The sequence below is a fragment of the Mustela lutreola genome, chromosome 1 (genome assembly GCF_030435805.1).
Source record: "Mustela lutreola isolate mMusLut2 chromosome 1, mMusLut2.pri, whole genome shotgun sequence".
Classification (NCBI taxonomy): Eukaryota; Metazoa; Chordata; class Mammalia; order Carnivora; family Mustelidae; genus Mustela; species Mustela lutreola.
The window spans coordinates 239,696,571-239,723,410 of record NC_081290.1 but is presented as its reverse complement, the minus strand read 5'-3'; the positions used below and the strand labels follow the sequence as shown (position 1 = coordinate 239,723,410).

The following is a 26,840-nucleotide window of genomic DNA, read 5'->3' as shown; positions in this document are numbered from 1 at the left end:
AATATTCATAGCATTATTCCTAGTAGGCCAGAAATAGAACAACACAGATGTCTATCAGTTGATGAATAGATACAGTAAATGTGTTGTATCTATACAGTGGAATATAGTTAAGCAGTAAAAGGACTGAGGGATGATACATGGTTCAACATACTAAGTGAAAGAGGCCAGTCACAAAAGACCACATACTGTATGATCCCATGTATGTAAAATGACCAGAATAGACAAATCCATAGAAAGCAGATTAGGGGATGTCAGACGGGCCTGAAGAAAGAATAGGGAGTGACGGATGATGGGTATGATGTTTCTTTTTGGGTGATGACAGTATTCTAAAATTAGGTAGTGGTGATGGTTATACAAATCTGTGAACGTACTAAAAACCACATTTTGTTGTTGTTTTAAGATTGTATTTATTTATTTTAGAGAAAGAGAACGAGAGAGAGAACATGTGAGGGGGCAGAGTCAGAAGGAGAAGCAGATTCCATGCCAGTCAGGGAGCCCAATGCGGGACTCCATCCCCAGACTCCAGGATCATGACCTGAGCTGAAGGCAGTTGCTTAACCAGCTGAGCCACCCAGGCACCCTTTTTTTTTCTTTTTCTTTTTTGGTAACAGATAATCGTATACTTTGTAAGTGTGGATTTATGGTAATGTGAATTATAGTTCAGTAAAACATTTTAAAAATCCAAATGGGATCATAACTATATGTAATGTTCGTAACTTGCTTTTTTTTTTTTTTTTTTTTTAAGATTTATTTATTTGACCCAGAGAGAGAGATCACAGGTAGGCAAAGAGAAGGGTGGGGGGGAAGCAGGCTTCCTGCTGAGCAGAGAGCCCAACACTGGGCCGGATCCCAGGACCCTGAGATCATGACCTGAGCCGAAGGCAGAGGTTTAACCCACTGAGCCACCCAGGCGCCCCTAACTTGCTTTTTTTTACCTAATAATAAGTTTTTCATGTCCGTACCTAATTTTTAGGTGATACCATAGTAAGTGTTGAAGACCTAAAACTATGAATCTGACTTTGGAGTCAGAAAGACTGGGATTTGAATCCTAGCTCTGCTGGATGACTTCCAGTAACTTGTGATTTTTGAATCTCATTTTCTTTATCCATATCCCTGGAATTAATCCAATCTACCTTTGAGGGTTATGATAATTAGATATAATAAACATAAATACCTGGCATGTGGTAGGAATATAACAAACTATGGCTATTATGCGAGGCTCTACATGAAGAATTTGTTTCTTTCCTTTTCTGTATAACAAATGAGTAGAATATATACATAATTATTTTATCATTTTTAAGTTGAGCGATCCCGACGTTTATAGTTGAGCTCTTTAGCTTTTCCGCAAAGTATACACCCCTCCGCCTTTGATGTTGCCATAAAATTTCTAGAGAGTTAGCCTTCTCCTGCATTTTAAGAAATAATACTATATCATCACATGTTCTAAACCTGTTCCCTGAGGCTTTGCAGCCATATTCTTAAAAAATTCCCATAGCATGAGAAATATTTTTTGGAGCCCATTTGACTCCCCCTTCAGTTTGGATAGATAAAGGCTACTTGTTTAGTGAGAAACTAATACAAAATAATGGGGACTTTTCAACTGAGGTCCCGTTTTGTTCTGAATCTTGCATTTGGAGCACTACAAGTGAAGCACTGACATTGTCACCAGAGGGAAGCAAGGGTATGTTCTTTCTGGCAGGGCGTTTATTCCCTCGGGGACCCATACATGTTCAGCTGCAGATTGTGACCATCCATGTTGCGTTTCTACTGCGTGTTCTCCTTAGGCCTTTACTTTGCTAGCGTGTGTGTAGAACACCTTTCTTCTGGTGAGACATTCTCTGGTTATGTTCCAGTCCAGAAGTTCTATAACCTGGTTACTTATCATCATGCATTATGCATGATCCTGTGATCACCCAGATTGTGACCAAATTCACTCTGAGAGTGATCTTATTGCCTTTTTCTGAGGGTACCTTACTGATCAACTACCTGTTTTTTTTTTTTTTTTTTTTTTTTTTTTTTTTTTTTTAAAGATTTTATTTATTTATTTGACAGAGAGAAATCACAAGTAGATGGAGAGGCAGGCAGAGAGAGAGAGGGAAGCAGGCTCTCCACTGAGCAGAGAGCCCGATGCGGGACTCGATCCCAGGACCCTGAGATCATGACCTGAGCCGAAGGCAGAGGCTTTAACCCACTGAGCCACCCAGGCGTCCCTCAACTACCTGTTTTAATCTATTCAAAAGTAGAGAGAACCCAAACAGTTTTTGCTGCTATCTTCCTAAACTTTGTTATTGGCCATGACTGCTCACAACTCTCTGGGTTTTCAATGACATTTTTCAAGGAGATGGGCATCCTTCTCCAGTATATTCTTCTAATGCTAAGAGGTGAGGTTTGGTTTTCATACTGGTTTTGTAACTGTTGCCCTTTGAGTAAGTGAAAATGGGTGGTTTCTCACCTGTGTATGACATCCTTAGAGAATCCAGTGCTATCTATATCTTGCTTTCCCTATATAATACCCTAAATGGGTAATTAGGCTGAATTGAACCTTGCAGTCTCAATCAGCTTCTGTGCAAAGGAGGAAAAAGAATTATTAGTATCTCCTGAACTAGAAAGACCCCAGTGCTCTATCACTGAGCCTTAGCCCAGCTGCTGCACTCTCACTCCTGCCTTTGCTCTCGCTCTAGTAAAATGACTGTGAACCAGAGCATCCCTTCTGGCATGGCGGGCTGGTGCTGCTCTAGCCTTTGGCTTTTCAGTTGTATGTGAGGGCTCTCTGGTGACCGGCTGTACTTAGTGTATGTCACATGCACACAGGTCTATTAAGGGAGGCTGCCTTCCCAGTCTTCCTAGATTCTGGGGCTACAGTGATGAATAAGCCAAAGTCCCTGCCCTTTCAGGAGCCTACTCTGTTTTGGTAGAGGGATGGACAGATTTCTGGAAGTTGAATTACTAAATCAAAGAGTGTGAATATTTTAAGCTCTCGTGTTGTCTTTCACATATATTATATCAATGTACCAGTTAGTGTATAGAAGTTGTAAGTCTTGTTGATATTGTTGAACATAATTTTAAAAAAATACTTAGTTTTTCAATGAATAAAATAGCATTTTCTAGTTTTAACTTGTGTGTGTTTTTAATACCATTATGATTATTGGGTTTTGTTTTAAGCTCGTTAAATCCTTTTTTTTTTTTTAAGATTTATGTATTTATTTGAGAGATAGGGAAAGAGCAGAGTGAGAGCATAAGTGGGGGTGATGAACAGAGGGAGAAGCAGACTCCCCACAGGGAGCCTGATGCAGGGCTCAATTCCAGAACCCTGGGATCATGACCTAAGCCAAAGGCAAATACTTAACTGAGACACCCAGGCACCGATCTTTCTTTTCTTTTCTTTTCTTTTTTTTAAAGTTTGTTAAATCTTATAGGATATCCAAACATACTGCAAGTTTATGTTAACAGCTTGCTAATCTATAGGTGAGGATTTTCTTCCATTCAAATGCTTGATTTCTGCCCCCTAAAATCTATCAAATGAATAGAAACAAAATAGATTATCAGCTCTTCAAGGGACAAATCTTGAAACCTTAAATCCTCACATTCATCTGAGAGCATAACATTTTATTTCAGAATATATAACTTCATAAGTTAAATGATCTCTTCCAGGTAAGTCTATATAATATAATTGGGAGCATTTGTTCTGACATTAGATTGAAGCTTGAATCCCAACACTCTGTTTACTATCTGTGTGATCCTTTATAGGTTACTTAATCTTTCGAATGCTCAGTTTGCTCTTTTCTAAAGAGAATGAGCATAGAGGTACCTATCCTGTAGAATAATTGAGAGCATTAAATAAAGTATTATATTTTGAACATATAACATAGTGCTTAGTTTGTAGCAAGTCTCAGGACATGGTAGCTTCCATTATTATTACTATCACTTCTCTGAAATATGGAACTGAAGTAATTTATAAAATTATTATAATAAATCCTACTACTAAAAAACCATAATACTGTGTTTACATTATATCAGCTATATAGAAACATTTACCATGAATCTAAAATAAAGTTTTTAATCACATAACAAGGGGCACCGTGTACTGCAGGATGACTAGAAAGAGACAAAGCAATGGCTGGATGGCCAGCTGGGCTCATTCATCACCTAAGCAAATGGCTCCCTTACATCAGGCTTGCAAATGTTAATCAGACTTGTGCCTTGGTAAAATGACAAATTACTATATGTCTCAGATAGTTTAAACTGCAGCTCTTACATTTCCAAATGTTAAGGTTCTGTATATTAACTATAGTTAAATGCCAGTGTACCTTCCTGGCGTACCTTCCTGCAGGCTTCTTCATTTTTACCTTCAATAGTAAATCCTCATCTTAATGACAGCTTATTCTCCTCAGCCTGAGCAAAGGGCAATAATGCCTTTAAGTGTTTTAGGAAATTCAGGAGCTATCTTAGGGTCTTGCAGACTAGATATTAGCTCCTCTGTACAGAAGTAGTCATGCTCTACCCAGGCTGGCCTTTAACCAAAGCAGAAGTTGATAGGTTGTTTGCTTTTTTTCTTTCTTATCCACTGGTCTATTCATAGACTCTTTTTGGCCATGTCCTGTTTGAAGTGGTGGACATTTCTCTTTTCTTTTCCTTTCCATTTTTCTTTATATTTTTCCTACATTTTAGTAGGTTGATATATTTATATACACTTCATCTGGGTGTACATCGATATAAGGAAATAATAGTACAGATACTTTTTAGTAAAAGCCCATGTCTATATGTTAAAAGTATCTATGACTCTGTTCACTGGGTGCCTTGGCCTCTGAAATCTGAAATGATAGGTGTTTCTCCTTTGTGTTGGTTCCAGGGGAAATCAGCCTTGTGGTCCCATCTGTTACATTACCAGGAAAACCGGCAGAGAAAACTCACATCAGGAAGCCTCAGTACCTCAGGTAAGATGGTTTCTGCCCCTCTGGGGAGAACCCCGTGCACCTGCTTTCCTATCCCCGACTGGAGTAATCATCTGCAGTAGACTCTTCTAGGTCATTGAAACCTTTGCTGTATAATGTTTCCTTTTTTAAATTTTAAGCTCCTCGGCTCTCTGAACCACAGAGTGTGCTAAATCCATGGGGTTTGCTTTCATTATGTGTTTCTTCCCACACCTCCCCCCCCCCCCCCCCGCCACTTTTTAAAGAAAATTCTATGCCCAACATGGGGCTTGAACTCATGACCCCAAGATTGAGAGTTGTGTGTTCTGTTGACTGAGCCAGTCAGGCATCTTTTTTCTGTGCCTTTTGACAGTGGGATAGATTTGTATCAGCAAGAGGACAGTCCTAAAATGATTTTAGGTTTTTAATCAATTTGTGTGGTGCTGATGTCCTATGTTTGGAGCAGGTTGTCTTCAGAGTTTTTGTTTTATACCTCAGAGATGGGCATTGAGATGGTCTGTCTATTAAGAGAGCTTGTGTCCTACCTTGGAACTCAGAGTCAAGGCCTGGTATGAATGTGAATGATCTCTTAATACTTCTTTTACCTTTTTTTTTTTTTTTTTAAGATTTTATTTATTTATGTGATACAGAGAGAGAGATCCCAGAACCCTGGGATCATGACCCTGAGCCAAAGGCAGATACTTAACCAACTGAGCCACCCAGCTGCCCTTTCTTTTCCATTTCTAATTTAATAAAAATATCAGAGTGAGAAGGCAACTGGGATCCAGAGAGGAATTAAATTTATTCAAGATCACACACTGCGTTCATGGAAGAGGCCAGATTAGGAGCCAGGCCTCTTGTCTCCTGGTCTGGTATTCCTTCTGCAGTGTCCCTTCCAGGATAGTCCCCCTCCTTCCTATACTTCTTGGCAGCTTCTCCCCTTCTCCCCTTTCTCCTTCATTTTCCTCTGTCTGCCAGGGATTTTGTTTTCTTGGATGTTCTTATCCTAATGGTGAAGATCAGTTCAAATGGAAGTAAAGACATAGGCTTGAATTCAGTGTTTCTTTCTCCTTGTGGAGAAAGAAGTGACCTCAGTTAGCGTTGAATGTGGGGAAAATAGTTGGCTGAAAAACAGGTATAAGAGTTCTGTAAGTAGACTGATGAGTTTTTTTGGTCCATTTTCTGGATATTAGAACAAAAAGTCTTCTCAGGAAGGCTATAGAAGTTACTGCTGAGGGATAGACGATAGCCAAAAATTGTCAACAGCTAAATGGTGAAGATACTAAGTTATAAGTATTGTACCAGACATAAGGATATATAAATACATTGGCATAACTCAGAGCTATCATGGGTTTGGTTCTAGACTACCACAAAAAAGTGAATATCACAATAAAGTGAGTCTGGTGAATTATTTGGTTTCCCACTGCATAAAAAAGTTATATTTATACTATACTATAGTCTGTTAAATGTACAGTGTTATGTCTAAAAAATATTTATACATTGATTAAAAAATACTTTATAGCTAAAAAATGCTAGCCATCATCTGAGCCATCAGCAAGTCCTAATCATGGATCATGGATCACTACAACAAATTAATAATAATGGAGGTACCTGGGTGGTCCAGTCAGTTAAGCCTCCAGCTTTTTGTTTCTGCTCAGGTTGTGATCTCTTGGGTCATGAGATTGAGCCCTGTTTCGGGCTCTGCACTCAGCGCAATCTGCTTGGGATTTCTTCTCCCTCTCCCTCTGCCTCTTCCTTGCACTTGAGCACACGCTCATGTGCACGCACTCTATCTCAAATAAATAAATCTTCTAAAAAAGCAAATATAGTAATAATAAAAATTCTGAAATACTGTGAGAATTGCCAAAATGTGATACAAAGACCTAAAGTGAGCAAATGCTATTAGGAAAATGATGCCAGTAGACTGCTTGACACTGAGTTGCTATGACCTTCAATTTGTTATTTAAAAAAAAAAAAAAAAAAGTGCAATATCTGTGAGGCACAATGTTGTGCTTCATGAAAGCGCAACAAAATGAGGTATGCTTATATTGCAGCATTCTGGGACATTTACACATTCCCTTGGCTCTTTTGTAGCCCAGTTTGAGGCAAGAATAGGACATGAATAGCTCCAAATGGAAATACTGCTTCCATGGATACATAAGAACATGCTGGATTAGAAGCCAGAAGATTTGTGTTCCCTCCAGTCCTGACTTTGCCACTTGGTAACTAGGGCAAAGCATTTAACTTCTCCGAGTTTCAGTTCCCTACTCTGTGATACCTTCCTTGGCTATGTAGTTGTTAGAGGATTAAATGAGATGATATGTATAAAAGCATAACATCTGATAGCTACTAAGTACTTCATAAATATTCATGAATTGCTACATGTTACCAAAGTAACCAGCTCTTCCTTGTTCAAATTTGGGTAGTCAGCTCTTTGGATATTCAGGTCTCTCTTTGGACATGACCATCTTTTTTGTTCTAGGAATACTTTTTGATTCAGAGCGGAGGAAGTCTGATGCCAGCTCAGTCATGTCTCCCCTGAGAATCTCCCTCATTCAGGATATGAGGTCAGTCTGGATTCATATATACTAAGCCACTAAGAGCCCGTTTTCAGTTGTTCCTAAAGTGTCTACTTTCAACAGCAGAGTCTAGGGGACTTGGGCTTCTATGGCAGCTGCATTAACCAGGAAGACTCGCCATTGGTCTTGTGCTTCATGATGTAGTTATAGAGCTGGACGAGCAGTTAGTTTCTTGACATTTTTGGAGAATTATACCAGAGTATCACAGGGCTCCAGGGTTAGCTTGATTTTTTGAGAGCTATATTGTCATCCCTCTGCCCCCTGCAAATTGTGATGGCTTTCTGCAAAGCCACAGGGAAGCCCAGGATTTAGAGAATAAGAGAGATGGACTCTGACCAGGATGGGATCGGATTGTTTCAAGAGGCCTGCTTGGCTTTACAGGGGGAGGTATTGGTAGTGAGTTCCTCTTCTACCCCACTCCCCACCTCCTTTTTCCCATTCTCCCTTCAGGCACATCCAGAACATCGGGGAAATCAAGACTGATGTGGGAAAGGCCAGAGCATGGGTGCGACTATCCATGGAAAAGAAGTTACTTTCCAGACACCTGAAGCAGCTTCTCTCAGATCATGAACTCACCAAGTAAGGCCATTCCACCTGGAGTAGAACCAGGCTCCCAGGAATGGTGGGGAGGGTTTGGAAACCCTTGTGTTAGGAGGGAGAATATTCACTATTTCATTTCTGCTGTGTTCAGCTAAACTCAAATTGCATATGAAGATCTTGTAATATTTCCTCTTCTCCCTCTTTAACTATAGAAGAAAAATTCTGCTATGTTTGTTCTTCCTATCTTCTCAATCTGCCTGTCCTCAAATATCTTTCTTAAAGAGGTAGTGAGAAGATTGAGGTCCTTATTGGGTACCTCAGAGTTTTGGGGCTCCCCTCTCCCAACTGCTTGTGGGTGACTTGCATACCTCTTAGGCACAGGGCATTTTCTTGGTCTCTTTCCTGTCCTGGGGAAGAAAGGATTAGGAAAACAAAAGGAAACTTCTAACGTAACCCTTATCTCTCGTTCTTTTCTGAGGCCAGGGTGGGCCCAAAATAACTCAGGCCTTTTTCTTACTGTCTGGACCCTGCCGGAGTCTCCATAGAGCTTAAGGGCTTTCAAGTGGCCCTTGTAGGCTCCCTCCCTCCACGCTTTCCACCTAGAAAGAGGAAGAGGAAAGATTCCAAGGTTCTCACACTCCCAGGGGCCATTCAACCTACAGTTCACTTCTCTGCATTTGATTTTCTTTTTATTTGTTTTGTACCCTACCTACCAGAGGAGTGGGAAGGAAGACTATCCCCCTTCTCTGCCTCTTGGACCACAAACTTTCCACTTTCCCTGTCTATGTTTGGCTCTTTCTTCACTGGCAAGCCTGTTGGGCATTTTTGTTTAGCATTTCCTTAGGCATCTTTTCATGGTGTCCTTTATTATTTGACTTCCCCAAGGATGATAAAGCAGAGGAGTGGGCCTTGGGGAAATTTTGTGTAGACAGTTGAGTAAACCTGCAGAATTTGTTTTTATTCAAAGTGAAAATGTAATGATTTAGATTGTTTACTGTGTATGTAAACCACAACAAGAAGTAGGCTTAAACCCTTCATAGGTCAGAGAGCTCACTTTGAGAGGTTGTGAAACAACAATTCTTAAAGCACTTAAATTTGATTTCCTAGAGGGACAGGAGGGCTTAGGAATAAAATTTGGAGTTTGGGAGAACAAGTGAACATATAAGCCTGGAGTCTGGAAGGGAAGTGTTTGTACACCAGATTCTAAGGGACAGTTGTGTATGGTTAAGAGAAAAACTTGCTATTGTAGCAGGTTAGGGCAAGAGTGTTTCTTGCTGGCCAGTGTGGGTGTCACCAGCAGGAGGACAGGGAGGCATCTGAAAGCAAATCAAGCACAAAGAACTTTGTGAAGTCCAGTACAGTGGATAGATCTGGGTATGTATGAGACAAAAGGCCCAGGCAGCAGCAAACGGCAGGAGGCTAGTTTTGCTTTCTTTAAACTGTAGCCCCTTTAAAAGGAGGTAAGCTGAGAATTTACTCAGAAACTTTCCTCCTTATATTTTGGCTCCAGTACTACTCCAGTGAGTGGAAAATGAGTTTTGCTGCCATAGATTGCATTTTGGGTGGGGTAGAAGGGAGGAAAAAAAGGGGCCCTTCATCAAAACTTATTTATTCCTTCCTTCTGCTCTCTCTTACCTTTCTCTTCAGTCTGCCTAACGCTCCAGCCACATCACACTACTCACGCTTCTCAGGTTGCTAGGTGCTAGATTGCTAGAGTTTGTCTAGACATGTCAGAGACTTGGTTTGTCCTTCCCCTGGGCACCCATAGCATTTGTCACAGTATTTATACAAACCTGCCTCACTACTGATGGGCTATGTTATCATTGTCTAGTTGCTTGCCGCTTATTACAATTTCCTTTCATTGAGGGCATGAATGAGCATGTTGCCCAGCACCTAGTAGGTATTCACCTGGGCACATAAAATGTGTGCATAGCTGCACAGACAGGAGGAGGAGGACAGCCTTGGAGAGTATATCTTGATGGAATGCTCCTGAGTCTCTGGGATTTCCAGGTAGCCTCCAAAACTGTTTGCAGCTTGGAGAAGGGAGTTAGGTCAAGGCAGGGTAAGGGGGCTGCAGGGTCTAGGGGAGAAAGTTAGCTCTTGTATACTGAGCTTACACTGTTTCTCCTTGACCTCATGCAGTGACTAATACTGTGTAGTAGCCCCTCTACCCTGAAACTCACTTTGCGTGGCTGCTGTGGCCTTATATTATCCTGGTCTCTTTCTCTTCCTACCCTTTCCAGGATGCTGGCTTCCACAGTCCTCAGTTCTCTGCATGCACACATGTTCTTTTCACGCTTTCTCTCTCACTTAGTGATCTCACGCATTCTCATGCCTTCTGTTTGCAGTTGTGTGACTTCCACATTTGACCCCGTAGCTTTGACTTTTCTTCTGAGCCCCAGTCCTGCATTTATTTCCATCCAGATTTCTTACCTTTAGCTCAGCGAGAACAAAAACAAGCTTCACAGAATTATTCACCATAACTACCTTTCTCTCAAATGTTTTGTTTATATCACAACTCTTCGCCCTGAATGTTTCTATTCCTCCCTACCTCGTTTGAAATTGGGGTCCAGTTTGACTCCTTGCTTTGCTTTACCTTCCACGTGCACATTTCAGGTCCTTTGCCTCTGTCTCCACCTCTCTTCTTGTCTAGTGCTGTTGTCTTAGTTTCATTCTTGGGCCCTTTTCACTCATCAGATGCACTAAATTTAAATTTTCTGAAGCCAGCTGTGGCTTTCCCTTTACTTCTAGGGTAAATTGCAGAAACCCATTGCTTATAGGGTAAGCAGTGTTTGGACTCATGGGTCTGAGGTCTGCTGGAGGGTCTGAGGCTGCCCCGATCACGACTGGTGATCACAGACCTCCTGCCATTGTTACTCCTACAATGCCCACTGGGGTGATTCCCCTAGCTAGAAGCCTGAAAGGGCCTGTGCCATCCCTGAAGGGTGACAATTCCAGCCCCCAGTTGAGGAAAGGAGACCCTGTGACTTCTGACACTGCATTGTAGTAACGTCAATCCTTGGACACAGGTAGAGTTTGGTTTTGATGTTTCTGCTATGGTTTCAGCCACTTTCCCTATAGCCCTCATTTAGATGGAGTAGCTGGCTTTGTTCCTTTTTTAGGTGGCTCTAAAAAACTTGAAGCTTGACATCTTTTTTTTTTTTTTTTTTTTTTTTTAAAGATTTTATTTATTTATCAGAGAGAGAGAGGGGGAGAGAGCGAGCACAGGCAGGCAGAATGGCAGGCAGAAGCAGAGGGAGAAGCAGGCTCCCTGCCGAGCAAGGAGCCCGATGTGGGACTCGATCCCAGGACGCTGGGATCATGACCTGAGCCGAAGGCAGCTGCCCAACCAACTGAGCCACCCAGGCGTCCCTGAAGCTTGACATCTTGTTCTTCCCTTAGCCATCTCCTTCCAGAACTGAGTAATTCTAGCCTTTCCCCTCCTTTTGGCTGGGAGACTGATGTATTGCCTCCTCTCTGACAGAAAGTTGTACAAGCGCTATGCCTTCCTGCGCTGTGACGACGAGAAGGAGCAGTTCCTCTATCACCTCCTCTCTTTCAATGCCGTCGATTACTTTTGCTTCACCAATGTCTTCACAACTATCCGTGAGTAGCCCTGTGCTCCCCACTAGCCTTCACAATTCCAATCTTCATGAGCCTGCTAGCGCACTGTCCCTTTTTTTAAAGAAAGAAGATTGTCACTTGTACTTTCAATTTGCTTTTTGTTTCTGTAGGAGAGAGGTACATTTGTGCTCTGTGGAGGTTGTTTTTTCTCTGAAGCTTCTTGTTCTTGTTCTGAACTGGGGAGCTTAGTCTTTTTGGCCATCATGTTGTCACTGTTGTCCTAGGCACTGCTTGGGGGGCCTAAGGTGATGAAGGTGGAGTGGAGTTGGATGGCATGGTGAAGTTCACTGCCCTCTTTGCACACCTGTAAAGAAATCTCCCTTTTGTTTTGCGAAAGGGAAAGCAGATTCCTACTCAGAGGAGTGATACAGCATCCTAGAAGGTTTTAGACCAGCACACAGGGAAAAATTACTCCAGGTTGCAGTGGGAGATTTGGGTTCAGGCTCTGGTCTGCCCTACCTCATTAGGTTTCTGTGAGCAGAGTTGACCCCTTCTGTGGCCCTATCTCCCTATTTGCAGAGTGAGGAAGGAGGGTTCAGTATGGTCCAAGGAAGGCTTTTGGAGCCTCATCTTCCTTTGGTACCAGGATGCTCTTTTCCTTAGGGGTTAGTCTCTGACTTTGCCCCATGGCTAGTTGTTTGGCCCATGACTCAGCAGTCTCAGCAACATGGACTCTTGCTTCTGTATGACACCCATCCTCCCTCTCAGAGAGGAGTGTTGTAGGCTGCAGGAGAAGCAGTACTGGACTGGAACTTAGGAGACTCACTATTTCCCTGTCAGTACCTCAGAAAGAACATTATAGGACCTCTCTGGAGATTGTTGTTAGAGTTCATGAGATGATAGATTGAAAAGTGCTCCGAAAAGCAATTCAGTACAACACAGAGTTGGTGATATTATTTGATGAACAAATTCACTTAGCCTCTGAGCCTGCAGATGGGCTTGGATCTTTGACTATGGGTGGTAACCCTGAGAGGAGTGAGGCTGAGGGTAGGATTGGCTGATACTCTAAGCCTGCCAGAGACTAGGTCCTGGGAACTGCTGCTCCTGGCTCTGCTCAGGCTGGTACAACAGGGGCTCCAACCATGCCAGCACACCTGGGCAGGCAGGTCAGGGCCCTTTCAGGTATGGAGGGATTCCTGATCCCCCTCAATGCCTTTGTGGCTTCCCCCAAACAGTGATCCCGTACCATATCCTGATTGTACCAAGCAAGAAGCTGGGGGGCTCCATGTTCACCGCCAACCCATGGATCTGCATTTCGGGAGAACTGGGTGAGACACAGATCCTGCAGATTCCCAGGAATGTGTTAGAGATGACCTTCGAGGTATGTGTTATCCAGGGATCACAACCCCAGGCTCTTGGGGATCTGAGTCCAACAATGCTTATGGAGGCTTTCTGCAGGGTTTTATGGTGGTCTTGCTTTTATAATGTTAATGTATTAGCACAGTTGACCTGTCCTGGGATGATCAGAGGACAAAGCCAAGGGTTGACCCAAGAATGGGGGAGCCTGCCCTGTCTAAGTGGTCTCTGACTCAAAGACACTTCTCTGTCTGGATTTGCAGAACTCCTTGCCTTTGTCATGTTCAAAAGTCACAGAGACTTCTGAATCTCAACTACTGTCCCACTTCCAGACCCTTCTGCGTGCAGGCCCTTTTCTTCCTTTGGGTAGTAGCATCTTCTTTCTTGATCATTCTCCATCAGCGAGAGTGCTGGACCCCAGCCTTGGTGGTAGGGGAGTCATGTGCTCGTCCCTGTAGATACTAAGGGACCAGGTTGCAGGCAGCCAGTCAAATCTGTATCTCTGAGTAGTGCCTCTCTGTTCTCTTAACTTCCTGACCTACCTGCCTTCTTTTTTTGGCTGTTTTTTCACAGTGCCAGAACTTGGGAAAGCTCACGACGGTACAGATAGGCCATGATAACTCTGGGTTATATGCTAAATGGCTGGTGGAGTATGTGATGGTTAGGAATGAGATCACAGGACATACCTATAAGTAAGTGTTCCCTCACCTGTGCCCTGAGATAGTGGGGTAAGGTATACCAGGGGCTGGGTTTGATGCATGGGTATGTGGAGTTCCCAAGGAGATCCTTTAGGTCGTGGTAGACTGAGGTACTTCCTGTTTGGCTCTGCCTCATGCACCTGAAAAGAAACAGAAGGAGGGTTTTCCAGGCTAAGACATCTGATGTTGGTGTACACAGGTTCTAGGCTACCCATCATTCAGGTGTCTTTCCCAATGATGCACAGTGGGGCGGATGAGCAGGGCTTTGAGGAACCCCAGCCTGGTTTCAGAGCCTGTCTCCAGGGATTGGCTCAAAAGATGGCTTTTGCTGAGCAGCATGGGGAGGAGCTGGCAGCTCTGACAGGCCATTGCTTGACCTTTAGGTTCCCATGTGGTCGGTGGTTGGGGAAGGGCATAGATGATGGGAGCTTGGAGCGGGTCCTGGTTGGGGAGTTGCTCACATCCCAGCCTGAGGTGGACGAGAGGCCGTGCCGGACCCCGCCCCTGCAGCAGTCCCCCAGCGTCATCCGGAGGCTCGTTACCATCTCACCCAACAACAAGCCCAGTAAGTGGGAGGAGCGATTGGGCCCTCATGCCCCCCAGGTGGGGAATGTGGGCAGATGTCTGGGACCCTGATGTGTGAGTCCATACCTCAGCCTCTACAGCTGCCTTGGTATCTGTCACCCTCCTCTCATGAATCTGTGTGTGTGTGTGTCGGGGGGGGGGGGGGGGCGTGTCACACTCAGAGGCTTCTGCAGCCTGGCCTAGGTCCTCTGTACTATTTATATATCATTCTAGAGAGTGAGAGGTCTACCTTCTGGCCTTCTCCTTCCTTGTTCTTGGGCCTCACAGCCAAGTCTTGCCCTCTTTTGGTTGCCAGAAGTTCCAGGGTAAAATGGAAAATAAACTTTCCCTGCCTCTTTTAGAAATGGAGCTCTGAGGTAACTCTGAAAAGCTTTTGTTTTCCCCCAAGATTTTAGAAAGGGCTACCTCAACAAAGTTGAATGGGCAAGAGCCACTCTTACTAGGGTCCAGTCCAGGCTATCCTGCCTCTCTCATGTGCCCTTCCTATGTCCTTAGTCTTGTGCTCAGTCAACGAGGCATTGTTAAGCCTCTGAGATTGGTTAGGGATGTCTGCTTGATTTTTATCAGAGCTGAACACCGGGCAGATCCAGGAGTCCATCGGGGAGGCAGTCAATGGTATCGTGAAGCACTTCCATAAGCCTGAGAAAGAGGTGAGCCTTCCTGCCCTCCAACCCAGGGCTTTATATTGAAGAGAGAGAATAATCTTTTTCCAGGCCCATGTAGTGCGGACAACCCGGAGTCTAGAGTGTGTGCCTCGGGGTCTCTGCCAACTTTGGGTTACCCTGTTTCCTTACACACTAGTGACCCAGTAGAGTCCCTTGGGCCCCTAATGAGCAGTGTATTTTCCTGTCTTCTTCTGGATTTTCCTGGATCTCCCTGAACAATGGTCACTCTGGCTTTGCCCCTGTCGTGGGGACCCAGATCCATCCATCTGTTCAGCAGCTACGCACTGGCAGCTGCTCTGTGCTTCTCACTGTGCCAGGTGCTGGGGAGACAGACAAGGTCCCAGCCAGGCTTTTGCTGCCCTCCCAGCTGTGGACTCTGGTTTCGGGGAAGCAGTGGTGGGGAGACAGCTTGGCTGAGGCAAGTCTGGCATTCTCTTATTTCTTTACATAGCGAGGCAGTCTGACGCTGTTGCTCTGTGGAGAATGTGGCCTTGTCTCGGCCCTGGAACAGGCTTTCCAGCATGGATTTAAATCTCCCCGGCTCTTCAAAAATGTCTTCATTTGGGATTTCCTGGGTGAGTTGAGCCAGGGTGTGAGGATGGGAAAAGTATGTAAAGACATGGGGACTCACCCACACACTGTGGGTGCTGACCATTGGGGTCTGAGGTGCAGAAGCCAAACCAGGTGACTCTCAAATTAGATCTAGTTTTGTTTGCTCTGGCTTTTCTTGAAGGCTTAGAAACAGTCCTCACACTTTTTCCTTGTAGACTCAAAAGGCCAGTTGATAGTATTTGGAGCCCAACCCTTGTGATGTACCCACTTGGAGAATTTTCATGCAAGAACCTTTTCCCTCAAGAATGTTTTTCTTGCTTCTTTTTTTAAACTTCAGACTAGGGAAAAGACCATCTTTATATCAAGGGCCACTTAAGGAAATTTAAAACATAAGAATAGGGACCTTATATTTTGACATGTGACCAGCAATGTCAGAACATTCATGTTACAATAAGTTACCTGCAGCAACATGGAAAGACCCATGGGACATGGGACTTGCCCACAGGACAGTCAGGCATAGGTTGGTTTTGAGAGTCTTTGTCACTGGGAAGCTTTTCTGCTCTTCACAGAAAAAGCACAAACCTATTATGAGACTTTGGAGCAGAACGAACTTGTCCCTGAGGAAAACTGGCACACGAGGGCCCGGAACTTCTGCCGCTTTGTTACCGCAATCAATAACACTCCCCGGAACATAGGCAAGGACGGCAAGTTTCAGATGCTGGTGTGCTTGGGAGCCAGGTACTGCAGCCGCGTGGCCCCAAGCCCCGGAGGTGGTGCCGGGGGCTTGGAGCATGCGGGGTGGAGTGGGGAGCGGCTAATGACTCGAGGCTGCTGGGCAGGGGAGGCCTTAGAGGCCCTGAATTTCCCTGTATGAAGCATATGTGTGGGGATGAGAGTATGTGTAACTGGTGGGGGCACATTTTGTTAGGGAGGACTAACACCATCCCGCTGGTGAGATTTGAAGCAGAGTCTATCTAGTCATTCCTTCAGCAAACATTTGGCTGTGTCAAGCATTATGGAAGGCAGGGGGAATGAGCTGAATAAAACATGGTCCCTACCATTTAAAAGTTTACATGTCCAAATTAAAGACGGTTCAAGGCAGAAGGTTGTGAGAGTCCCAAAAGGAAGCATACATTCATAGTTACACTGAAACTGTAGAGGAGAAAGATCAGAGAAAAGAGGAGGTGGTATCTGAGGCTTAGAGGTGGGGAGGGAGTTTGAAGCAGACAGAATATGCAGAGAGGTCCTAAAGGAAGCAAAAAACGTGGAGTTAGGAAATAACAGGTTAACGTGGGAAGGGCAGTCATAGGAAACAGTTGAAAGGAGGATAGGGGCCTTGGGGAGCTGGGGCAGAGAATCCTTCCATATTAGGATAGAGTTGTTTAATCAGGGCACTGAAATAATATGAGTTTGATACCATGCATGGTATACATCAGAGTGGGAAGATTATTGGGGCTCTTCCTGTGGGTCAGGTGAGGACGTGAAGGCCAAATAAATGTAAGGCAGAGGTTCATTTGGGCCAAGGAAGGCATAGTAGTTAAAAACAGACTCTGGAACCAGATTCACTAGGTTCATATTTTCAGATCAGCCACTCACTAGCCATATGAACTTGGACAAGCTACTTAATCTCTCTCTACCTCAATTTCTTCATCTATAAAGTAGGGGTAATAATAACACTGATAGCACCTACCTCATATCATAGGGTTGTTATGAAGGTTAAAAGCTCTTAAAACAGTGTCTGGCACATGCCAAGTGCTATGTGGATGTGAGCGCTTAGGATTAGTTCTGGTTATGATAGTTCTGGGGAGGACTGATGCTCTGGGACAGATTGGCTGTTGAGAGGGAAGAGGTGGTGCTGACTGGACCTCGTGTCTGGCTGGGGTTTAGGGAACTGGGGGAAGTAGGGGGAGGCAGGGGAGGAGGTGTGGACCTGGTGGCAGGTAATGGGGTCATCTTGGGTCAAGTTGGGTTGGTGTCCCTGGGGCTTAGTCCCTAGCAGGAGCCTTTTAAAACCATGTAAGGCCTCTTTGCCAGGCACAGTTGGGGGAGGGAGAAGGGGCTGAGGTAGCTATCTACTTTTCCAGCCCCAGACTTTGTTCAAGGAGTGATGGAGCAAGTTTCCCCCTTGATCTTGTACTAACTATTTCCCTTCCCCTTCCCTTCTGATCTGCCCGGACTGACCCTTCCCCACCAGAGATCACCTTCTACACCATTGGATTGCTCTGCTGGCCGACTGCCCCATCACCGCACACATGTATGAGGATGTGGCGCTGATCAAAGACCACACACTTGTCAATTCCTTGATCCGCGTGCTGCAGACATTGCAGGAGTTCAACATCACACTGGAGACGTCCCTTGTCAAGGGCATCGACATCTGACCTCCCAGCACCAGCTAGCAGCAGGACGGAGAGAGACTCACCCTGCAGCTCTGACCCTTCTTCCCAAGGGGATTTAAGCAAGTTATGCAGGAGACAGGAGATGTACACTCACTGTAAAAAGAAAAGTAGAGGATTTTTGGAATAAATAATCTATTTTAGAGTTTATTTGCTGATTTGCTTTTTACACACTTTCATGTGAAAGAGTGATAGGGAGAGGGAGACGAGGTTGGTGCCGCTTATTTTGAAGCTGGTGCCCTCCCTCGCCGTGGCCGCAAGCTGGGAGCCTGCGGCCTCCCCGGACTGAGCCTGCGGCGTGCGGGCAGAGCAGCTCTGCTTTCTCACCCGCGCCTGGTCATGAGGCCATTCCACGTTGTTTTTAAACTAATGTTTTCTATATTAACATTGTTATGGATACTTGGCTTTCACGGGCCACACACAGGTGTGCTGAGCAGGAAGCCCCAAGCTCCAATCAAAGGGATTTTTAGTAGTGCCTCTGTGAGCACTGATGAGTCAGTCCCACATCTTTTCTTTTTTTGTCAGTATTATTTGGAACGGAGACATGCCGGGATGCACCGTCGTGCAGAAGATCACATTTCCTCTTGGCACACAGCTGCACGAAAGTAAACATAAGCATGTTTTAACAGGTTTTCGTTTTCTTTTTTTCTTCCTCTTATTTATTTAACCCTCCGTTGTGTGTTTTAAATCTTTTTCTTTTCTTTTTTCTTTTTTCTTTTTTTAAGGAAGGAAAAAGCTTGTCACAGTCTAACTGGCTATGTTATTATTGTTAAATTTATGTTGTTTTGCAACCTAGAAACCAGCTACAATATGGCCCACTTAATAAAACACCTGAAACAAAACTGCATGGATCCCTGACTTTTATGGGGGGTTTGTGAGCAGTGGGTGGTGGGGGATACAGTTAGGTCCATGTGAAAGACCAGTGTGAGAGGCGTCGCATTGCCTAGGCTCCTCCCTCAACTGCCCAGGGTGCCCTCTCAGGGCCTGGCGGCTCCTGGGTCCTTCCTGCTGTAGCACCAGGAGCTTTCCCTAGTTTCTTTTTTTAACTCAAATGGCTATTGAGAAGGATGCATTTAAGGGTTATTTTCCCACTCCACAGAAGACGAGGCTGAGGCACAGAAGGGAAGGGACCTGGCCAAGGTTGCAAAGGTGGTCAATTGACAGACAAGGTGAGATATTTCTTGAAGGGTAAGGAAAACCAGGGGTGGGAACATAGGGCGCATGAGACCCTATCTTCTCTCAGGGGGGAAAAGAAGCTTTTTCTTGAGAGGATTTGTCTTTCCCAGGATGGTAGGTAGTAGATCTTTATGAGGGTCCTGAGAACTAGCTTCCTTCAACCACACCATTTTTTCAGGAAGTTTCAGAACTGTGGCTTGGTCAGGTAGAGGGCCTCAAACCAATTAATGTTCTCTTTTATGCTTCCCTGATTTTGCTTGTATGTTCTCCCTGCCTGGATGGAATGTATCCCCTGCTGCCTACTTCCTGTTCATAGTTCATGGTCAGTTTAGGAGTCACCCACTATGAAACCCTCCCTAATCCTCCGTGGGCACAGTTAATCATTCTATCATTGTGCTCCTGTAGTTGCTTAGATGCTGGTACCTGGGGTTATTGCTGGGTTATTGCTGCTTTCATGTTGGGCCCTCTCCTTGGGCTGTGAGATCCTGGAGGGTCCAAGAGGGTCATTCATTCATTTTCATCCGTGGTGACTGGCTGGCGGTGAGTGCCCAGGTAAGGCTTTTTGAAGAGGTGAGGAAAGGGCCTGGAGGCTCTGAGGACAGCTGCAGTGCAATATCCTGCCAGCAGGGGGTGTGAGTGGGCCATAGGAGTCTGCAGTGTTTTGGAAGTTGGGGAGGTACACATCAGGCAGGAACGAAGATTCCTGGCTAGGCAAGAAGGGCAGCACAGAACTCACTGCATGTATGTCTGTGGTGGACCTAGGCCAGAGATGACTGTAAGCCAGGTGCTTTACTCACGTACTTCTCCCTTTTCCTTACACCCCTGTGAGACAAAAGTAGATTATCACTGGTTTATAGACAAGGAAACTGAATATCAGAGAAGTTTAGTTACTTGCCCAAGGCCACTACATCTGCTAAGTAGTTTGTATGGAGAACTGTCTCACTCCAAGCTTGTAGGTTTTCCACTGACAACTACTACTTTCCTTGATTCAGGTTCCTGCTCAGATGCCCTCAGAGACACCCACCCTGAGCACTCTAAAATACCAACAAGTTCTATCAGTCACTTGTATTCCCTTATTCTACTTTATTTTCCTTCCTAACACCAGCAACCATTGTACTAATTATTTGCCAATTCTCAATGTTCGATTTATGAGGGAAGGACACAGTCTGTTCAGAAAGTAGCAATTGGCACAAGGTAGATGCCCACTAAGTATTTGTGGAATAAATTAATTCATTGGCAGTGGTTAAGATAACAGACTATGGAACTAAAAGTTCTTCAGCTAAATCACTGCACTGCTAATGTGACCCAGAGCAACATACTAGTTCCTGAACCTCCATTTACTTACCATCTGTAAAATGGGAATGATAGTGCCTTCATCAAAGGATTGTTGTTCCAGACTGAGACCCAGATACTTGCACCCCACCCCACCCCATCCTTAAGGAACTCAGAGGCCAGTGCCACAGTGGAGGAGTATGACATCAGGGAAGGTATTGACCATAATGAGCTGTGCTTAGGGTGGGGAATTGTCAGAGGGAGTGGATTTTGCTTGTAGTGAGAATAGCTTGAGCAAAGGTGTGCAGACATGAAGGAGCCAGCCAGATTGAGATGCCTGGGGATGTCTAGCACCAGAGTCAATTCTGAGACCGAGAGGGGAGCAGATTTGTAGGTTCCACATCCATAAAGTAGAGGAGAGAAGGAAAAGACTTAAACTTTGCCAGTGCTCAGTAGATGTGGACTGAAGAAAAGACCACCTGAACCAGAGTCGCGTCACCTGTGTGTGGCATTCCTAGTGCATGCTTGCACCCGAGAAGATGAGTCCTGCTGCTTTGAGCCCTCCTGGGATCTGAGACATGGAAACCTGTGGTCAGAGCACAACTGCTGGGCTGAGGCGTGGCAGCTGTGTGTTTCAAGTGCGGTGTGTGGCCCGAAAGACCACGGACAACACACAACCGACTCACCCCAGGGCAGTGACTTCTGTCTCAAGGAATAATGTCTCAAGGAATAAGGGGAGGAATCTCTTTAAGGCAACCTAGGAGAGCTTCTCCTTTATCTTCTTCCAGCTTTTAGATCCTGATTACTGGAGCCAGTGCTCATGCCAGTTAGAGTTAAATGACCCTTTATGTGCTGAGGGATCTGACTTGTCCAACTGTCCCATCGGTCACGGTTCTGTATGGTGGGGGCACAGCACCTAACACTTAGTTATGTGCTTTAATGGAGGGTGCTGGCGGCCTCAGTGAAACCATGCAGGAGTAACACCCCTTCCAGCAGACGTTGCTGAGAAGGTGAGTGTCCACCATGTTTTAAAAATTAAGGCTCTTTTGGGACCATCTATCTGTCTGCTCCTTCTCACAGCTAATTCTGCTGTGAATGCCTCACTTTCTACTGTGTTTTGTTTTCTAATATGCAAATCCTTTTTGGAATGATGTGTGATTTAACAGAATAGGCGTGTTTAGTAGTTCAGTATTTCAAGGACACTTGAGTTAACTGCCTATCCAGCAGCCCTGGGTAGATCAAGTGGATTCAGTTCAAGTGCTGCCTGCTTTGGCTTTTGTACCTGCTCTAATTTGGGGCTTCTCAGACTGAGATTTCAGGGACTGATGAATAAACAAGCATGCAGCTCAGTGAATTATTGAGGACTGAATACCCTTGTAACCACCACCAGATCTAAAATAGAGCTTAAGTCAGCTTTCCTAGAGTTTTTTTTTTTTTTTTATTCCTCCTCCCAGTCTCCGCCTTCTCCTTCCTTCCAACTTTGTTACCTTTATATTAACCACTTCCTTGAGTTTCTTTATTGTTTTATCACCCAAGTGTACATCCCTACATGCTATAGTAGGCAAATTGGTTTCCTTTTTAACTTGATACATCTATTAAGTCCCTTTTAGTCTAAAGGGTTCTCTCTACCTTTTCCTTACAGTTTGTCTCTTGAAGAACCTGGGATGTATGATCTGTAGTTTCCCACAGGCTTGATTTTGTTAATTCCATGCTGGTGGTAGTTCAATGTGCTCCTTTGTCCTCTGCATTTGCTATAAAGCAGCAGCTAGATCCAAGGACCTGATTTGCCTCCAGATTGATCCCTTTGAGGAGACTTTAGGTGGGTGTATTTGTTTATCAGGAGGCACATCATGTCTGGTGTTCACTTCTTTTTAATGTTAGCAGCTATCATCCTGTAAGTCATTCACTTGTGGGGGGTGGTTTGCAACATAGGGATGTTCTAATCTATCATTTTGTTTCATTTATTAGGTGGAATAATTTTATAAGGAGATGCTGCCCTTCATGTATTTGATTTCTCAGTAGAGTTTATAGGAAAGGCAGGGTAAGTGCTTAATTCTTTCCTTTTATTAACTTCTAAGATAATGTGCTGGGATGGTTCCCAGTTATACTCGGAAGGTAGCTATTTTTTAAAAAACATTGTTATGAACTCACAGACTTAACATGTGTCTGGTGAGTTTCATTCCTTTGCATTTATTATCTTTATTGATTGTCCCATTCTGGCAGTTGGGTACCTCTTCAAATTGCCTCTTAAGTTGTTTGTAATGACCCTGGTGGTTGCTTTGTGGAATTTCAAGATGTCCCAGGCTCATTTTATACGTTTTCTGTCTCAGGCTTGGAATCAGCTGTTTGTCTGAGAAGCCCTGGGTTCTGCATATGTTTTACCTTTTCCCGCCACCTCCTCTTGTTAAGGCTCAATTATCTCTGCCAAGTTGGTGACTCTTGTCTGCTGGTCCTCAGACGTAAGAAGTCCAAAGTACGCTGGTGGCAGGTGACACTTATGGTTCGATGCACTAGGGCCTACAGAATGTAGCTCTGGCAAGAGTGTGACTCTTCCAGGAACTATCACTTCCAACTCTGCAGAACTTAGAGTTGCAGGTATGCAAGGGACAGCGTCCCTCAGTGGGTCCTGGAAGTGATGGTAAGTGTGGCCACTCCTGCCTCTTAGTTCCTAGACCCATGTAGTCTTCCTTAGGGACATAGCCCCACATAAAGGTCTTGGATGTAGTGCAAATACTAGATCCTGAAGGATGGCACCCAAGTCTTACAGATTTCTGCCTCATGTCATTGAAGCGAGTGCTTCAGTTGTGCCTTCAGTGAGCCATCCCAGTGTTCTCTGAGGTTGGTAGCTTCTGGGTGGTGGAGCGCATACATGACCAGTAAAAGTATATATGACTTAATGTTATGAACCCGCTCCCTGACTCACTTCACTGTGAAGTGGGTGTGCTGGTTGGATGCTCTGCTGGATGCAATTCCCTGCCGGAGGAGTAGGTACTCTCTGAGCATTTGGATATCGGCGCTGGCTGAGGTTCTGTGGGAAGAAAAAGCAAACCTATTTTCAGAATAGATCTTGGTCCCTGTGAGGATGAACTGCTGGCCCTACCAGGGCCTCTTGGAGTTGATCTGCCCCCAAGTGGCTGCTTGGGCTCCTCAAGGAATAGTGCTTTACCTGGGCTGGGCATTGGCTTCTTGCTGGGAGAGTAGACATTCTGAGGCAGCAGTAGCTAGAGTAGTTTTGGTATGTGGGGGTCCGTGCTCTTGGGCCTCTGAGTGGCCTGCATCTCTGCTGGTGCCAGTGACAAAGTGACTGATTTAATCTACTTGGTTTTCAGTTCCTTTTGGTGGGGAATGCTCTCTGGTGTATACTCATGTGTCATACAAAAGTCTTCATACTTTGTGCCTACTTCCAAATGTCCAGCCACATGCCCATTCCCCAGACCTTCTTGTCTCCAGAAGGAGAGACAAGACCTTTTTCTTTCAGTCCTCAGACTAGCCAGCTAGACCACTGGCCACTGCTCAGGAATGTATACGTAGTGTCCTATGTATTACTCTCCTTCCATAACCATTTGCAGCTCTGTTCTTTGGGAAGATTTCCCCTTGCTTTCCCTTGTTTCTCACTGTCTTTCAAGGCTGTCCCTGAATGTGACTGTCATGCAGCTGCTGTCCATTTCTGTATTCCACCCACCTACCAAGCTGACCCATCAGCAAACCAAGCTTGGTCACTATTTCCATTACATTTCCATTACAGTGAACTACTGATGCCTGCACCTGACTTCCTGGTTTGGCAGAACCCAGTTCATAATGGGAAGTTCTTGATGTATTGTCACTTAATCCTCATGGTCAAGCATTTCATCCAAACCAGGGCCCAGTCATATGCCTGAAGCTCTTTCTCAAAAGGTATATAAATCTCAGTTGTAGATGGCAGGGTTTTGCTCCAGAATCGCAGCATCCTGCTTTGTGATCCTTTCTAATTATTGGAACTGGATGAGATACATGGAAGCTCATTAATTTTTCTTTTCTTATTTTTTTAAGGTTATATTTATTTTTCAGAGAGAGCGCAAATGCACACACAAGCAGGGGGAGTGGCAGAGGGAGAAGCAGGCTCCCTGGTGAGCAAGGAACCTGATGTGGGATTCAATCCCAGGACCCCAGGATCATGACCTGATCCAAAGGCGGATGTTTGACCGACTGGACCACTCAGGTGCCCCTAATTTTTCATATTAAAAAGATTTAGGGGTGCCTGGTGGCTCACTTTGTTGGGCAACCAACTCTTGATTTCAGTTCAGGGCACGATATCACTGTTGTGAGATGGAGACCCACATCAGGCTCTGCACTCAGCATGGAGTCTGCTTGGGACTCTCTCTCTCTTCTTCTGCCCCCTCCCAGGTCATGCTTGCACATATTCTCTGACTTTCAGAATAAAGAAGTGAAATATTTTTAAAAAATTTTAAAAAATATATATGGTTCTTGTCTTTAGGGAGTTTGCAGTCTAATGAAGAGAGAAATATTAATTTTTTAAAAATCTGGGGCGCCTGGGTGGCTCAGTGGGTTAAGCTGCTGCCTTCGGCTCAGGTCATGATCTCAGGGTCCTGGGATCGAGTCCCGCATCAGGCTCTCTGCTCAGCAGGAGTCTGCTTCTCTCTCTCTCTCTCTCTGCCTGCCTCTCTGTCTACTTGTGATCTCTCTCTCTATCAAATAAATAAATAAATAAATAAATAAATCTTTAAAAAATAAAAATAAAACAATAAAAAATCACTCATGGGGTGCCTGGGTGGCTCAGTGGGTTGGGGCCTCTGCCTTCGACTCAGGTCATGGTCCCAGGGTCCTGGGATTGAGCCCCACGTCAGGCTCTCTGCTCAGTGGGGAGCCTTGCTTCCTCCTCTCTCTCTGCCTGCCTCTCTGCCTACTTGTGATCTCTTGTCTGTCAAATAAATGAATGAAATCTTAAAAAAAAAAATTTAGTATTAAAAAGAAATAAATCACTCACATGTTAAGTTCCAACTGTCATCAGTTCTGTGAAGACCCAATGCTGTGAGAACCTAGGGGATTTTGCTTAGTCAGTGAGGTCAGAAGGACTTCCCTGAAGTTGAAGTTTGAAATTGACTGGGCAAATGAGGAGGAAAAGTGTTTATGTAGAGGGAGCAATGGTATGCCAAGTGTCTGTGCTGGGAAGGAGCAGAGAGCACACAAACCCAGAGGATGGAGCAGAGGGTGGTGGGGAGGAAGCCGAGCAAGAGCTGGAGCCCATCTGTGCAGGGGCATGGAGACATTCCCCTTTACTATTAGAGCCCTGAAAAGTCACACAAGGGTTTCTGGAAGGTGGGTGACATGTTCATATTTTCATTTTGAGGAAGGGATGTGAGCCTCCCAGCTAGTGGCCAAAGGGGAGATGAGAGCAGCTTGGACTAGGGATGGTGGAGTTAAAGGGAAGGGGTTCTAGAGTTGCTTCAGAGGCAAGACTGAGAGGACTTGGTGATGGATTGGGTATGGGCTGAGGAAGAAGCATTGTCAAGCCTATCTCCTAGGCCTTAGGGTTACATAGTCTATACTAAAGTTCAGTATGCAGACTTGTGTGTGTAGCCAAGTTAAAATGTGTGAGATGGTGTGTGTAACTGTGCTTACTGGCTCACTCACCTGTGGGACACAGTCTAGCTGTTTTGAACTTCCTTTACTCATACTAATTCTGAGGGAGATGGGGCTGGCAGAGCACATGAGAATCCTTGAAACTTGAGGTTCCTTCCTGCCTTTCCCTCACTCTGCTCTTTCCTCTAGGGTGAGGCAGGCTCTGAACATTTCTGCTTTGACCCTCAGGCTGGAGTCACAGTGATCTCAACTTCCGAAAGAGGCTTATTTTAGGGTCTGACCTTTAACTCGAGCCACACCGGCTGGACAGTTGCAGCAACCTCGGAACTGCAGGATTAATCACTGGAAACTTGGTTTCAATTGCTTGATTGCTGACCCCAGAGCTGGGCCAAGAGCATCCCTGGACCAAACTGTGTGTTACTTTTCTTTCATCTTAGTTCACCTCTTGGTCCCTGATCTCCTGCTCCATCTTTAGTAAGTTCTGGCTTTGAGGGCTGATAATACCTTCCCTACCTCTGTGGGCAGTTGTGGGCCAGACAACTCTTGGAATCTTTATGTTGCACTTTCTAAAATGTTGTTGTTCTCATTGATGTTACAACTGAGAACCAAAAATATTGAACATACTAGGGACAGGCCTTCTATTAAAGAAACCTTTAGCCAAGATCTTGTAGGACTTTGTAAAAGTTTTCTGCTCTTAGGTTTGTGTATGTTTATTTCAGTTTTGGAGATTGGAGGAAACTCTGGTGAGAGCTGGAGTTGGGTGACCTCAGCCCACCATGGTAGCACACCTGGTTGTGCAGTTTGCTAAGCCTACCCCTGTAGCATGATGAGACAATATGACTTTATACAACTTTGTAGCAAAAAGCAATCAGAATGTTGAATTAAAATGGGTGCTTGGTTTTATCTGCAACTTATTTCAATTTACTGAATTTACAGAGGTGTGATTCTCTTGGGTAGTTCTTTGTTTAGA

The 26,840-nt window shown here is 44.7% G+C and overlaps 1 protein-coding gene across 3 annotated transcripts in view; it reads left to right on the top strand.

Moving 5' to 3' along the window:
* DENND5A (DENN domain containing 5A) overlaps positions 1-18,684 on the top strand; it is a 96,847-nt gene extending 78,163 nt beyond the window's left edge. For 2 of the 3 annotated variants that reach the window (XM_059135640.1, XM_059135631.1), the window contains 11 exons: positions 4,850-4,934; positions 7,393-7,477; positions 7,940-8,068; positions 11,514-11,635; positions 12,829-12,974; positions 13,523-13,641; positions 14,031-14,212; positions 14,800-14,882; positions 15,349-15,472; positions 16,019-16,187; positions 17,644-18,684. In XM_059135640.1, the coding sequence (XP_058991623.1) occupies positions 4,850-4,934; positions 7,393-7,477; positions 7,940-8,068; positions 11,514-11,635; positions 12,829-12,974; positions 13,523-13,641; positions 14,031-14,212; positions 14,800-14,882; positions 15,349-15,472; positions 16,019-16,187; positions 17,644-17,827 (1,428 nt within the window). In that variant the 3' untranslated portion in view covers positions 17,828-18,684. The remainder of the gene's footprint in view (positions 1-4,849; positions 4,935-7,392; positions 7,478-7,939; positions 8,069-11,513; positions 11,636-12,828; positions 12,975-13,522; positions 13,642-14,030; positions 14,213-14,799; positions 14,883-15,348; positions 15,473-16,018; positions 16,188-17,643) is intronic. The other variant, XM_059135650.1, reaches the window with a different exon arrangement.
* The last annotated feature ends 8,156 nt before the right edge of the window (positions 18,685-26,840 follow it).